This window comes from Lentinula edodes, assembly GCF_021015755.1.
Source record: "Lentinula edodes strain Le(Bin) 0899 ss11 chromosome Unknown C8R40scaffold_32, whole genome shotgun sequence".
Taxonomy (NCBI): Eukaryota; Fungi; Basidiomycota; class Agaricomycetes; order Agaricales; family Omphalotaceae; genus Lentinula; species Lentinula edodes.
Window position 1 is genome coordinate 288,036 of NW_025764338.1, and position 13,650 is coordinate 301,685.

Below are 13,650 nucleotides of genomic sequence, written 5' to 3' on the forward strand. Positions count from 1 at the left end.
CGCTGAATCAAGTTCAGAGCAACAAAAGAAAAAAAATGGTGATACCGAAACTCACGACTACTCTGATCAAGAAGATACTCAACATGAGCTTCCAAAGAAACTGCAGGAAAGCGCCGATGATCCTCAAAACCGCCAATTCCCAATGGAAACAAAGTCGGAAACATACCAGGAAATAAATCAGGATTATTGTATTCATTGATTGGATCCCTATCATACCTTAATACAACATCTGCACCAGGAACAGGCAATGACTGAGCAATATTATGAATTGATGAAGCAGTCATAAATCTCGCAGGAACATCCTGTGACTCTGGATCATATACACCTGAACGTTCTAATAATACACTATCTTGTTTTGAACCACCTAATAACTCTGCAGGATGATCATCAAAACCATTTGATTCAGTTCCGAAAAGTTCATCAGCTGAACTATCATGATCATAAACAATACGATCCTGCAATCCTGGAAGCAAATCATTATCAGGATATAATTCCAACATACTGTCATCTAGTGTATACAACCCTGTATACAAGCGATTACGGCGACACAAATCACATAACAACAACCGGATAACATTTCTCCGAACAAAATATGGCTTAAGTTTCTTTACATCATCCTCATTTAATTTTGCTTTACCTACAAATACTACAGTAATCAAATCATTTAAATCCGCTGGACTCCAAGGTAATCTTTTGGCAATAGAACAAATATCAAGAGGATGAGCACATACATTTCCATGCAGCTGTAATGGATCACCAGAGCTTGATGACCCATATATACGGGCAACATGTGCTGTTGTATGATATATTGCACAGGCCATTTCCTCTACCCAACTAATATTCTCAATACTGTCAACTAACTCTCCCCGATATAAATAATTATTCAAAGCCAAACGAGGCATAGCCATACGATGCATTGCATTATAACACTCACGACAAAAATACATTTCAAATGAAGAACAATCAATATCAACAGCACGGATACCTCTTTTGTCTAACAAAAGACCATCCAAATCTTTACAAATATAAGTAAAACGTGACTGAGAAGTATTTGCCAAAATAAGAGGATCTGTGACTTTCAGAATAGACAAATTAAACCATTCTGATTGCTGCTTATAACTACCTGTTCGCAACTTATCAGCACATCCACAACAGGCACATGTTAATGGTGAACTGTATTGCACTGCTTGACGGAAATTACGCAAACACTGCATTCGAATATCAACAGACACTGGTTGAGGCCAAACATTGGAAGGTTTATGCAATAAATCATACTCTTCACTTGCATGCTGTACACGAATATCTCGTCTCTTCTCCTTTCTATATACATTGTTCCTAGATTCAGATACATAATCTGCAGGTATAACACAAACAATACCATGCAATATTTTCTCCTCATATCCCAATACATTCAATAACCGAAATATAATATCTCTTAAATCCATACCAACAAAGATTGAACCATAGGAGTACAAATATTCATCTGAGAGTGTAACATCATCCATATTGAAAAAATGCCTGTAATCCCTTTGAAAACATCTGGCCAACAGCTTGAACAAATTATTTGATCTCATTTCAGATAATCCATAAGGAGATAAACAGCAAAAATTGAGTGATGAACCTGATCCTCTTTCAGAAATTTTAAGACACTCCCTAAGTCTAACCAACTCTAACTCAGACAATTCCTGAAATACAGACATTATCACCGGCAATACTTTACTATCTATCAACACTTCATCACTTCGACTACCTCCAATATCCACTTGAAAATGTGCATGCAACACACTAACAACAGCCATACCAAACTCTAAAACACACTGATTATGTACCTCTGAATATAAACAAACACCTTCTGTTCCAACCACAAAACTTCTACTTGCAAAACACAACAATGCCTCAATGACACCATCCACAGCAACATTATGTTTAACACGCCTGTTACTATTGATCAACTCCTTAGTTGAAAGCTTGCTCAAATAAATCCGACAATTATTGATATGTTCTGGTAACAACCAGAGAGGGACATGCCCACTCAAAGATACAACAGTATCAGACAATGACTGCATACTCACAACGCAAATATGTAATGACAGCTATGCAACAACACCTCTTATACTGACCTCACAACATACTATCACACCAACAGAGCAAACACCAATACGATAATTCCCGACATCCCCACAACTGCCAATAAAATATACACTGTATTCCGGCCGTATAAATAAACAAAACCGGTAATGTTACTTCCAACGGACAGAAAGATAAACAAAATAGTATGTGCGCCCACTATAACGGACAGACAAACCACCCAAATAAGATACGAAGTCGTGCATGTAAATTGACATACAGATAACCTAATTTATACATGAACTCGGGAAATTTCATATTGGATACAATAACTCGGCAATTCAGATACATATAATACCACAACATCACGCATCAACCTCGCATCAATGCAATCTGATCTCACAAAACACAACCGTTGCATACCTACAAGGACCTCCTCCTTCAGAGTCGGTGACTTTATTACTACCGTAAATCGATATCTAAGTGTGAATTTCGAAGAGAACATATGTGAATAGTACATTAGAATAGAGACCGCCAACAAGTCCTTCATATGTCATGAGATGCTCCTGGAGTGTCAGATTCAGCTTCGGTAGGTGGATCTGGTGTTCGTTTTAATTCGGGCACTGCAACACGCGTCTTCGCACCTCGACCTCGACCTCTACCTCGGCTCGATTTACGTGGGGGTGGTGGAGAATCGTCGTCGTTATCATCATCTTCATCAACAACGGACGCCGAGGACACACGGCCTCGTCCTCGAGCCCTTCCTCGCCCACCGCGTCCACGCCCCCTCCTGGCGGAACCGCGAGAGACCCGTGTAGGAGGAGGGGTAGGAGGAGAAGAATCGTGATCAACGTCCTTGTCACCATCGAAGTACTCATTCCGAGCGATTGATGTGTCCATACGCTGTTCACCGGCCGAAGCAGTACTGATCTCCTCTTGTATTTCCTCCTGCGAACGCTCTTCATCTTTGAGAAATCCCTGTATATCCGGCGGGATCTCTTGCATTGCAACGCTTGGTGCACCCTGAAGATAACGAAGTTTATTCCGGATACTGATTGTGATTCTTTGCAATGAGGCGGGGGTATTTTGATTTTCGACACGCCCACTAAGAGGAGGATGTAGCTTCCACTGAGAATCGGCGAAGAAAGAATCATAAACTGTCCGAGGGAGTTCATTGGGTATCGACACTCCGACAAGTACAGATGTCTCATATGTCCAACAACGGCATACATTTCGCAGTGTATATCCCCCACCGCCAACCACGAGAAGAGGGACGTTGAAAGCGCGGACGAAGTTCACACATTCACCATGAGCAGCTATAGAGAGGTTGAAGGCACCTAGTCGGTCAGATCCTAGAGAGTCGGCGCCACATTGAAGAACGATAGCTGAGGGACGAAAAGAGGCGACAGTATCTTCAATGATGGTTTTGAATATAGTCAGATACATGTCATCATCAATTCCGTCTAGGAGAGGTACGTTGAGGGCAAAATTCTTGCCAGCCCCGTAACCATTGTCATCCAATTTCCCTGTACCTGGAAAAAAGTCTCCTGTGTACTTGTGAAATGATACAGTCATAACACGGTCTGACTGATAAAATGCAAGTTCGACTCCATCTCCGTGGTGAATATCGATGTCGATATACAAGACTCGTGGATGGTATCTGAGACAATGGATGATAAGTGTTATAAAAAGAAGGGGCACACATGTTCATACCTCAAAAGTTCAAGGATCGCTAGAACGATATCATTAACATAACAGAAACCACTGGGTTCTCCGCGTTTGGCATGATGGAGACCACCTGACCAGTTGATGGCTATGTCTGTCGTGCCTGCACACAGTTTACGCGCTCCCGCCAAGGAAGCACCAGCGTACATGCGACTGAAATCGTACATATCTGCGAAAATGGGACAATCCTCCCCACAGTTGAACTTTTCAATAAGACTCCGCATCTCTGATTGATTTGCTGGAGTAACTCTAGCCATTGCATACATGTTCAGGTATTGTCGAGATGAAAGCTGGTAAGTCTGACCTCGATAGGAAATCTAGGTAGTCTGCATCATGGTAAACTGAAAGTTCTTCTCGCGTTGCAGACCGGACGTCATATATGTTATGAATCTGATTGTGCAGTCCATAGCCAAAAACTAGCTCATTGGTAAGTGTAAGCCTCGCAGGTTTCATTGGATGCCGTTCCTTCATGCGCAGATAAGCAGTGATATCTAATTGATCAGGTTACCGTGTACTCGCCCCATAATGATGCGCGCCGACGCCTTTTGGAAAGTAATAAGATACTATAGGGCGTGAATGTGGCTTGAATACATAGCATATGAGCAATGATCAGATTGTATGGAGAGCACGAACATGTATTCGTTCTATTATAGGTTGAGCAGTTCCGTTCAACCCACGATCATTGAAGTAAGGTGAAGAGGAAAAGGTGTCTGAAGGCCAAACGAAATTTGAAGTTATGTTATTCGCGGTCGAGCTGTGAGTTCCGTAGCGATACATATAGGTCGCCTGCACTATAACCGGTATAGTGGGTATGTAATATTGGAGTAGCAAAAGGAAAGCCTGAGTGCAGATTTGGAGTATGAAGAATTTCTAATGTGAAGCAAGTATTGCACATCAATCTACTCACGATCAACTGACTCCGTCGGAGTTTCGTCGGCTCAGCTGTTCGGCTTGCCGTTCTTTGCCACTCTCCAGTACTAACTGAACGACGCGTTGATAACCTTTCCATCCATGCCATAGCTTGGGAGCAGCTCTGATTGAGTGCGCTGCCTTATGCACCTTGTTTTCTTGATCAATTGGAACCAACCATATAGCTTTCCTCGGTTTGATTTACCATGTGCTATATGTGATGCACGGACTATCAAGATTGTTGTCCCCTTCCTGCTCAGATGACGTGCATAGAAGAAGAAGAAGAAGAAGAAGATACAGACAGGACATGTGGCCACTAAGCTCAAGGATCTACTTATACATGAAGCTCTTATCTCAGTTTCGTTCAACATGCCTCTGTTCATCACCGCGATAGTACTTGCTCTTTCAGCAATCCCTTGTTGCCTCAGTATCTGGCCGATACCCCGTTCTCTGGATTCAGGAAATCAGATTCTCAAGCTTTCTGGTTCATTCGACATCTCTATCAATTTCACCAACCCACCCCAAGATCTTCTTGATGCTGTAACTCGTACAAAATATTCTATACAGACTGATCAGCTCGGGAGGCTGACTGTAGGCAGGGGGTCGTCTGATAGTACGGCATTCGGAAGCGCGAAAACTTTACGCACTTTGATGCTCGCCCTTGAACAAAGTGCGTCTACTGCTCAGCCGATTGCGACCGAGGCTGTAGTTGCTCTGGATGCAAGGGACGAGGGTTATTCACTTTCTGTGCCCTTGGACGGTTCTGCTGGAGTGGTGTCTGCTAATACAACGCTTGGACTTCTGCGTGGGTTGTCAACCTTTGAACAGCTATGGTATACGTATGATGGGACCATATATACTAATTATGCACCATTGACAATCGTCAATGATTCTCCTGCATACGTAAATTTGGTTTCGTTCTCCGAAAGGAGGCAGAAGCATTAACACCTCTGCAGGCTTACCGTGGATTTATGTTGGATACTGCTCGAAACTTGTGAGTCAATCGCCGCGGATTCATTCAATCCTATTAACCGTTTGTACCCTTTCTCACTAGCTTCAGTGTGTCAGACATTAAACGTACTCTGGATGCTATGTACTTGGTGAAGGTAAAGCATACTTTCAACAGAAACACCTCCTTAGCCTATCAAGAAGCCCCACTCGTTTATCTCAGATTAATACTTTCCATTGGCACATTACCGATTCGCAAAGTTGGCCTATTCAAGTTGTCCAATTTCCGGAGCTAGCTCAAGCTGGGGCATACTCCACCAATCAATCCTACACGCCAAACGATATTCAAGACGTGGTTACCTATGCCGGAGAACGAGGCATTGATGTCCTAGTTGTTTGTACAAACTGTGTTCAGCCTCCTTTTTGTTCATTCAACCCATATCTTTTTCCAGGAAATAGATACTCCAGGCCATACGGCAATCATTGGGGCATCCCATCCGGAATATGTAGCTTGTTATCTTTCGGACTGGATCACTTTCGCTGGCGAGCCTCCCGCAGGGCAACTTCGTCTCGCAGATGCCAGTGTAGCGAACTTCACTGCAGCTGTGCTTGCCGCTGTCGCCGAGACTCTCCCATCAACGATGTTTTCTACCGGAGGAGATGAGCTAGATACGGCATGCTATGCTGCGGATGGACCAACACAGATGATGTTGAATGAGTCGGGGAGAACATTATTCGAGGCACTGGACATTTTTACTTCGACCACGCATGGGGCATTACATGCATTGGGGAAAACTGCAGTTGTTTGGGAAGGTGAGCATTGACTAAAGATAATCAACATTCAAGTTTTCGATTGAAATTCATGCAACAGAAATGGTTCTGGAATACAACACCACGACGCTCCGAAACGATACCATCGTAATGTACGTCTGTATCCATTTCAGACCATATTCTGAACGAATCATTCTGTATCAGGGTTTGGATATCTTCAGATGATGCTGCTGCTGTAGTACAGAAGGGTTACCGCATAGTGCATGCCCCATCAAATTATTTTTATTTGGTAGAAATGCCCCTTGAAGCCTTTGTATCTTGCTCATTAAGATTCTTGACAAGGATTGCGGCGCTGGAGAGTGGATAGGAAATGACCCAACCGGGTGAGTTTCTGTTGTTCATAATCTTCCAGATTTACTGGAAGTCTCCATACAGTAATAGCTGGTGCGATCCCTTCAAAACCTGGCAAGAAGTGAGTGGTTTCTGGATGGAGGCAGCAGCGACCTTCATTGCGTACTCACTTCCTCGCAGTCATACACTTTCAATCCACTCGCCAATATATCCTCCGCACAAGTATCTCTTGTTCTTGGAGGTACGCTCTTTCCACGCTTTAGCTCATATCGTCTTCCAGCTCAGTTTCGAATTTAGGTGAACAACTTCTCTGGACTGAACAATCAGGCCCAGAAAATCTTGACTCTATCGTCTGGCCTCGCGCCGCCAGTTCAGCAGAAATCTTCTGGACCGGTGATACACTTCCAGATGGATTTGATAGAGTGGGAAACATTTCTGAAGCATTACCTAGGCTGCATGACGTGCGGTATCGAATGGTTCAGAGAGGGATCAAAGCGATTAGGCTTCAACCAGAGTGGTGTGCCTTGAGGCCGCAGGTGTGCGATGGATAAATACAACTTCAACAGACTAGCCAATTACCATCCAACCTCCACTTATTTAGGGTAATATAAAGTTTTATCTACTTACACCTCGTGAATTGGTCAAGCCACCCCTTTATTATTGCTATTTCATGTTTTCAGTAGTATTGGGAGCTACAGGAATACAGACCTTGGCCATGAATAACTAGGGGAAGAATACCGTCAGCTTTCAATTTCTATTCGAGTAGACGGGAAAAACCTACTCTGAATACAGTGAACCACGCTCTAGCTCCTTCTCTGAAGCTGTTGTCATATTCGACCTCCGCCTTGGAGACCGCGACGGTATTACCGCAAGGTGTAAACTGTGAAATTCAGGATCCGGATTTGGAATCTACTATAAATTCTGGATGCGAGCTTGTGGTAACTTTTTCCGCCAATGTGACGCGAGGATACCACCAGGGAATATCAGTACCTCCTGTACCGCTCGATAGCCTTGGTTTCATATCGCAACTTATGCGCTCGATCTTGTGAAATTCTATTGGTACCCGGGTCAATTTTGGCGGCCACATGGAGCACCGATTATGATACAGGCATCTTTACAACGACTGAATATACACTCTGAGCTTCTCGAGTGCTTTGAACCGATGTGAAATGAGGTTTTTCTGTTCTGAAGCCATTTCTGCATATCTGTTCAAGAGTTTTCAGGTGAAACGAAATAAAGAAAGCGGAACGAACGCACGTCAACCCAGTACCATTGGGCTCAAAAACCGGATCCCAACCAAATTTTGCTGCTCCCCGAGCAGGTACGATAGTTCCATCAGTGCGTCCTTCGAATAATATTGGTTCAGAGGCTTGAAAAAAATTAGCCCTTACGAAGTACGATATACAACCACTTACTCGGCCCCGCACAATATGCAAACGTACACAATGCCCAAGCTTTCTTACTCTCAAATCCCACAAGCATCTTGTTGATCCCATCATGGCCAAGCTTTTCGAGAAAATATTTAATGTATGGGCCAGGAAGACCATCTAAGGCCTCAAAACAGAGCGCAGTGTCTTCAGTGATGCAGGGACCGTCGAGCTTACAATAGAAATGAGCCTTATCGATGTACTAGAGACAGGAAAAAACCGCACCAGTTCCGCTGCACGTTTACATTTCGCTCTGGAGACTTCCTGAGTAGATCCTTGTATTTCATCGACTACAATCCAAAAGAATTAGGTATTAAGTTCCTGCGAGTCCACTGTCTATTACATACTATCCAAGCTCTTTGAATCGATTTCAACGGGCTGATTCCCTGCAGAAAGGATCGCCCGAACTTCCTTCAGCTTGTTGGCATTTCCGGTGACGAAGACTGGTCAGTGATATTAATAGAGGATTGATTGATATGTTTGTATAGGATCACCGAGCTTTGACATCGTAGTACAAAGTTGTGGAGGAAAGCTCGCACGGGCCGCCACCCCGTCCTTCCGAATTCGACCTTGCGCTACCTTGCGGAACGAGATGCAAAACAGTTCCGCTCCCGAGAAGGGTTTCCATTGATAAATATGCTATCTGTATCGTGACCACATAATCTATACTGGTCTGAGAGAACACCAGGATTGCATTGACAAACAGAAATATCTAGTTGCTGGAATTAGAATGGCTAATCCCACCACATTCAGCGTTGTTCTCACCCGCCTGTACAGTATTCTTAAAGCTTTAAAGTCTCAAAAGTTAATTTCGATTCTCGTAACTGGAATGGGTGCCTTGTCCGCAATCACCTACGACTACGACCTCGACGTTCTTATCGTCGGTGCTGGTTTCTCAGGTATATATCAACTACACAAATATCGCCTCCTCAACCTTCGCGCAAAAATATTCGAAGCCGGTTCAAATCTGGGAGGAGTATGGTTCTGGCACAATTTTCCTGGCGCGGTCTGCCAAAGTCTTTTGTTGACATACTCTCGATGACTGATTGTTAATCAGCGGGTAGATATACCTGTTCCCATGTACGAATTCTCCTCCGAGGATTTGTGGAAGGAATGGTACTGGTCTGAACGCTATCCCAGTCAGAAGGAGCTGCGTTCATACTTTGAGCATGTGGAGAAAAAGCTAGATGTGAAGAAGGATGTGTGTTTTGACACGAGGGTCACTAGTGCGCATTTTAATGCCAGCAAGGATAGGTGGATCATTATCACAGAGAATGGAGTGACTGCCCAAGCAAAATTTCTATGTCTATGCTTGGGATTCGGATCTAAGCCATACATTCCTGACCTCCCTAACCTTTCCTCATTTCGTGGAAGCGGCGGTATAATTCACAGTGCACGCTGGCCTCGTGACGGCGCAGATATAAAAGGAAAACGGGTTGGAGTTATTGGGACTGGCGCTTCTGGAGTGCAGATCATACAGACCTTGGCTAGCCTACCCCCAGACGAAGGCCCTAATCTGTTGACAGTCTTTCAGCGCACGCCAAATTTGGCCATTCCAATGCGCCAGGAAAAATTGGATAGAGTGAGCCAGGATAAAGCAAAGACACTTTATCCAATGTTATATCGAAGAAGGCGTCAAACTGCTGGTGAGTGGTATCTTCAATTGCGATTGTGAAACATCCCAATAAAGTACCGCAGCTGGCCTTAGTTTCGATAGATATCCAAAAAACTTCTTTGATGCCTCCCCGGAAGAACGTATTTTGCTTTTGGAAGATCTCTGGCAAAGCGGGGGCTTCTCGTTTCTATTTGCCAACTTCAATGATATTTTGACCGATCGGGTAGCAAACGAGGAGGTATATGCTTTTTGGCGACGAAAAGTCCGCGAAAGACTCAAAAACCCCGACTTGCATGAAAAACTTGCTCCAACTATTCCTCCGCATGCATTGGGAGCCAAACGTTCTAGTTTAGAGCAATGCTATTACGACGTATACAATCAAGATAACGTCGAACTGGTGGATATTATGACCAATCCCGTAGTTGAGATCACACCCAAGGGAGTCAAAACTGCAGACGGAATAGAGCACGAATTAGATGCTCTTATTCTTGCAACAGGTTACGATAGCGTCACGGGAGGAATAACCCAAATTGATATCCGTGGCATCGACGGCACGAGTATCAAGGAAAAGTGGCAAGATGGAGTGTACACATATCTGGGGCTCACATCTGCTGGATTCCCAAACCTGTTCTTCGTGTATGGTCCGCAAGGTCCTACCGCGGTTTGTTCCGGGCCTACTTGTGCAGTAAGTGTTCGAGATGGGATCAAGCTCAGAACTAATGTGCGCATACAGGAGACTGAAGGGGATTGGATTGTATCCTGCATCAAAACCATGTTGGAACATAATGTGACGCGTATTGAGGCCACCCATGAAGCTGAAGTTGCCTGGCGGCAGCAAGTCATGTCTGAAGCTTCTACTCGACTGATCAGTACCGCGCGGTCGTGGTATGTTGGGGCCAACGTCAAAAACAAGAAAGTAGAAATTTTGATGTATACCGGTGGTGCAGCTAAGTACACGCAGATTTGTCAGGAAGTTGCGGATGGAGGGTATGAAGGATTTACTCTTTCAAGTACAGAAGGGAATGTTGACTTGATACGCGATAAGCTTAACTGAACAGTGAAGGACGTATTTTCGGACCTACTAACATTTATAATCAGATATATATACAAATGTGCGCACACCAGAAACGTACGGAGACTGATAATCGTTACTTCCAAGCTAAATGATACAGGATCCGGATATGTAGAGAGATCAGAGGTTTCCTGCTACCAGCTTGAACGATTCATGGTCACACGCCTCTAAGTATGGACGCGTGTCGTCGTGTCAGATATCTCGACGTGATGACTATTTTGTTTGGAAATCGTCAACGAGGCCTGTGGCAGTATGTGCTTCCGAATAGTCGATTCGAGTAGAGCTATGCAGCGCTGAATCGAGCCCAGGGTCTCCTTCTCCTTGCCCCGGGTGAGATATACTGAGTTCGAGCGAAATCTCAGGGATAGGATATTCTTGGGTCCGCGAGGACGAAGTTTGATCTTGCCAAAAGAGTAAGCGGCGCAATATGTCCTATGACCAACCAATGAGCTGTGAAGGACACCCAAATTTAATGCGCACAAACCCGCTGCGTTCCAAAAATGACCACCACAAATACAGGAACTATTGAGCAAAGAAGAAACAGAATTGATAACCACAATATTGGAATATAAGGCATTGCTCACATAATCCGAGTATGACGTTCAGTACCTCATATTCCTTACTCAATCGCGCAACCTCGTCTTCTTCAGTCTCTCCTGGCCGTTTGGGAAAAATTATAGTGAAGAAGATGATACCAACACTGAGTAAGCTGCGATAAGCAGGAATTTGAACATATAGTGACAGCCTGAAACCCACAAAAAAGCAAACACGCCACATATACTAAACATAGTCGCACGGATAATCATGGAAGTTGCATTGCGGAGACGTGACGATCTGAATTCAGACCAATGCTTTCGTAGGCGAACATAGATCAACGCTGGATTGGATAAGAGATACAGGCTCAGAAGCAGAACAAACTCGGTGAAGTCGTTAACACGTACCATTCAAAAAAAGAATCGGTATAATTAAGACAACAGTGAAGCCAGCAGCGAGTCTCCCGCTGAGAGCCAAGTATGTGAGGAATGACGAACAACAACGACAGCAACAAAGAAGCGCACGGAATAAGCTGATTAACAGAGCAATATTGCGAGACGATGAAAACAGTTCCAGGAGCATTGCTCATCTACAGATTGGGTTGGAATCGGCGTGGTCGGCATATTTTAGAATGGACTTACAACAAGAACGGAAGTCATTAGAGTTAGTGTTACTACATAAGGAAGTGCAAACGCCTAAGAGAGTTGAGGTCAAAGTGAGGTATACATGAACAAAGGTCCTACCAAACGCAACCATAATCTCTGGAATCTTATGCCATCTCGTGAAAGTGCAGAATGCACACTAAAGTAGAGCTGAAAATTGAAACTAATTTGTTTTGCAGTTATTTTTGTACATGTACCACCGCACCTGTAACACCAACGCTAGCGTCCCAGCACTCGCACTAGACGCACAAGAATGAGGAGAAATACATGATAACTGAGAGCTGTACTCACGCAGGCGAAGCGGAGTGAATTAGTGCTGATTGGCACATACACAGTTTTAATGATGGCTGGGAGTCGCGATAGTGGCCGGAGAAGAAAAGGAGGAGAAACCACAGGCAGTACAGCATCCAAAACGCTAGAAAGTTGTACCACGTTGCTTGCCGAGTGATGGGGGAAAAATACGCAATGAACAAAGTGGAGAGCGTTCCAATGAAGCCAGACAACTGGAAGACTACAAACAAGGTGGCAGAGACTAAAGGTTGACTTAGCTTCGGATATCATGCTACGTTCGTGAAACTCACCAGAATGATTGTCATCCAAAGACCGAAGTTGTGTTTGAACAGAGGACTGGGCCATAAGGATAGCAAGAACACCGGCCGTTACTACTCCTCGTACGGTAGATGCAAATTATAGCAGCAACAGTAGAGGTCGTGCCAACATTGAGAAGAGAGCCCAAAAACACAATGTAGCAGCGAATTTCAAAGGCAAGAATCGAGATCGACCATCGTGAACGGTACTAAAAGTGACTGGTGACATGTGACACCTAAGTATGTAGACAGCGCGAGAAAATTCGGCAAATTTGAAAACCCAAAATTTACAACCCTGCTACCATAACCATTATATCCATAAACAGCCAAATGGCAGAATAAGCCTCTAGGCTCTCGCTCTCTACATAGTTTGACCAAGGCGTATGTAGGCCTATGTACATAGGCAGCTAGTCCTCATTTCAAAGCTTGTAGAGACCGTCAGCCCAAGTACTCTGGACCACCCGGCTGAGTACTGTTCTGATTCCATAAAACTAACGGCACGAGATATTCGACAGATACTGTAATTACGCCAAGGGAAGCAGCAAATGAGAGGATAGTACGATCTTGGGACGGAGGGTTAGGAGGGAACACTCAAAATGACCCTAGGTGAGCCTGACACAAATCTCATTTAACCTCCGCCCATAATTTATTCATTAGGCGTAGACGTACAACGTAGTCGTCCGGTTCTTATTTCTTTGGATTCACGCACCCATGATGTTGATGAGGCCTCAATGTCGGAGTGGTTTGAAGTGAAATAAAGAGAAACTTAGTCTTTTTTTTTGTAACGTTTTACACCATTGGGCAGACGGATAATGTCGCATCCCTCCGGCCGCTGGTGCAAGGACCTGCCGAGCTTGTATTCCATCCATCTTCGTTGAATCCTTCTCCCACAACTTGGCGGAATAAAATCAAGAGATTCAAACAGAGCAAAACTTAGGTCGAGGCTACATATGATTCAATATCACTGTGCGGATTTTACCCA

General features: G+C 44.2%; 6 protein-coding genes across 6 annotated transcripts; 2 read left to right on the plus strand and 4 right to left on the minus strand.

The window, feature by feature from the left end:
* Positions 1–437: 437 nt before the first annotated feature.
* C8R40DRAFT_1018114 (uncharacterized protein) lies at positions 438–938 on the minus strand (the record flags this gene model as incomplete). Its single annotated transcript, XM_046222959.1, has 1 exon — positions 438–938. A coding segment is annotated over one exon (501 nt), but the record flags the coding sequence as incomplete, so codon positions are not given.
* Positions 939–2,424: 1,486 nt separating this feature from the next.
* C8R40DRAFT_1273720 (uncharacterized protein) lies at positions 2,425–4,664 on the minus strand. Its single transcript, XM_046234094.1, has 5 exons — positions 4,426–4,664; positions 4,312–4,374; positions 4,097–4,257; positions 3,781–4,041; positions 2,425–3,727 (listed from the first exon to the last, which is right to left on the minus strand). Exons 1-5 carry the CDS (start codon positions 4,567–4,569, stop codon positions 2,614–2,616), a joined length of 1,743 nt encoding a protein of 580 aa, XP_046083441.1. The 5' UTR covers positions 4,570–4,664; the 3' UTR covers positions 2,425–2,613.
* Positions 4,665–4,755: 91 nt separating this feature from the next.
* C8R40DRAFT_1117727 (glycoside hydrolase family 20 protein) lies at positions 4,756–7,421 on the plus strand. Its single transcript, XM_046228670.1, has 11 exons — positions 4,756–5,604; positions 5,658–5,695; positions 5,756–5,807; positions 5,873–6,043; positions 6,102–6,462; positions 6,521–6,572; positions 6,625–6,709; positions 6,763–6,803; positions 6,856–6,892; positions 6,952–7,012; positions 7,069–7,421. The coding sequence occupies exons 1-11, from the start codon at positions 5,071–5,073 to the stop codon at positions 7,320–7,322; spliced, it is 1,686 nt and encodes a 561-aa protein (XP_046083442.1). The 5' UTR covers positions 4,756–5,070; the 3' UTR covers positions 7,323–7,421.
* A 464-nt stretch (positions 7,422–7,885) lies between these two features.
* C8R40DRAFT_1173753 (Ham1-like protein) lies at positions 7,886–8,705 on the minus strand (the record flags this gene model as incomplete). The annotated part of the gene is made up of 6 exons (XM_046232071.1): positions 7,886–7,976; positions 8,029–8,140; positions 8,187–8,370; positions 8,424–8,488; positions 8,546–8,641; positions 8,693–8,705. The coding sequence occupies 6 exons, from the start codon at positions 8,703–8,705 to the stop codon at positions 7,886–7,888; spliced, it is 561 nt and encodes a 186-aa protein (XP_046083443.1).
* A 322-nt stretch (positions 8,706–9,027) lies between these two features.
* Positions 9,028–10,867, plus strand: C8R40DRAFT_1052844 (cyclohexanone monooxygenase; the record flags this gene model as incomplete). The annotated part of the gene is made up of 4 exons (XM_046224785.1): positions 9,028–9,204; positions 9,256–9,844; positions 9,897–10,498; positions 10,547–10,867. The coding sequence occupies 4 exons, from the start codon at positions 9,028–9,030 to the stop codon at positions 10,865–10,867; spliced, it is 1,689 nt and encodes a 562-aa protein (XP_046083444.1).
* Positions 10,868–11,000: 133 nt separating this feature from the next.
* On the minus strand, positions 11,001–12,884 carry C8R40DRAFT_495855 (uncharacterized protein). Its single transcript, XM_046235249.1, has 11 exons — positions 12,663–12,884; positions 12,373–12,613; positions 12,287–12,320; positions 12,163–12,231; positions 12,061–12,114; positions 11,944–12,008; positions 11,827–11,885; positions 11,642–11,762; positions 11,470–11,585; positions 11,370–11,407; positions 11,001–11,317 (listed from the first exon to the last, which is right to left on the minus strand). The coding sequence occupies exons 1-11, from the start codon at positions 12,715–12,717 to the stop codon at positions 11,099–11,101; spliced, it is 1,071 nt and encodes a 356-aa protein (XP_046083445.1). The 5' UTR covers positions 12,718–12,884; the 3' UTR covers positions 11,001–11,098.
* Positions 12,885–13,650: the final 766 nt, after the last annotated feature.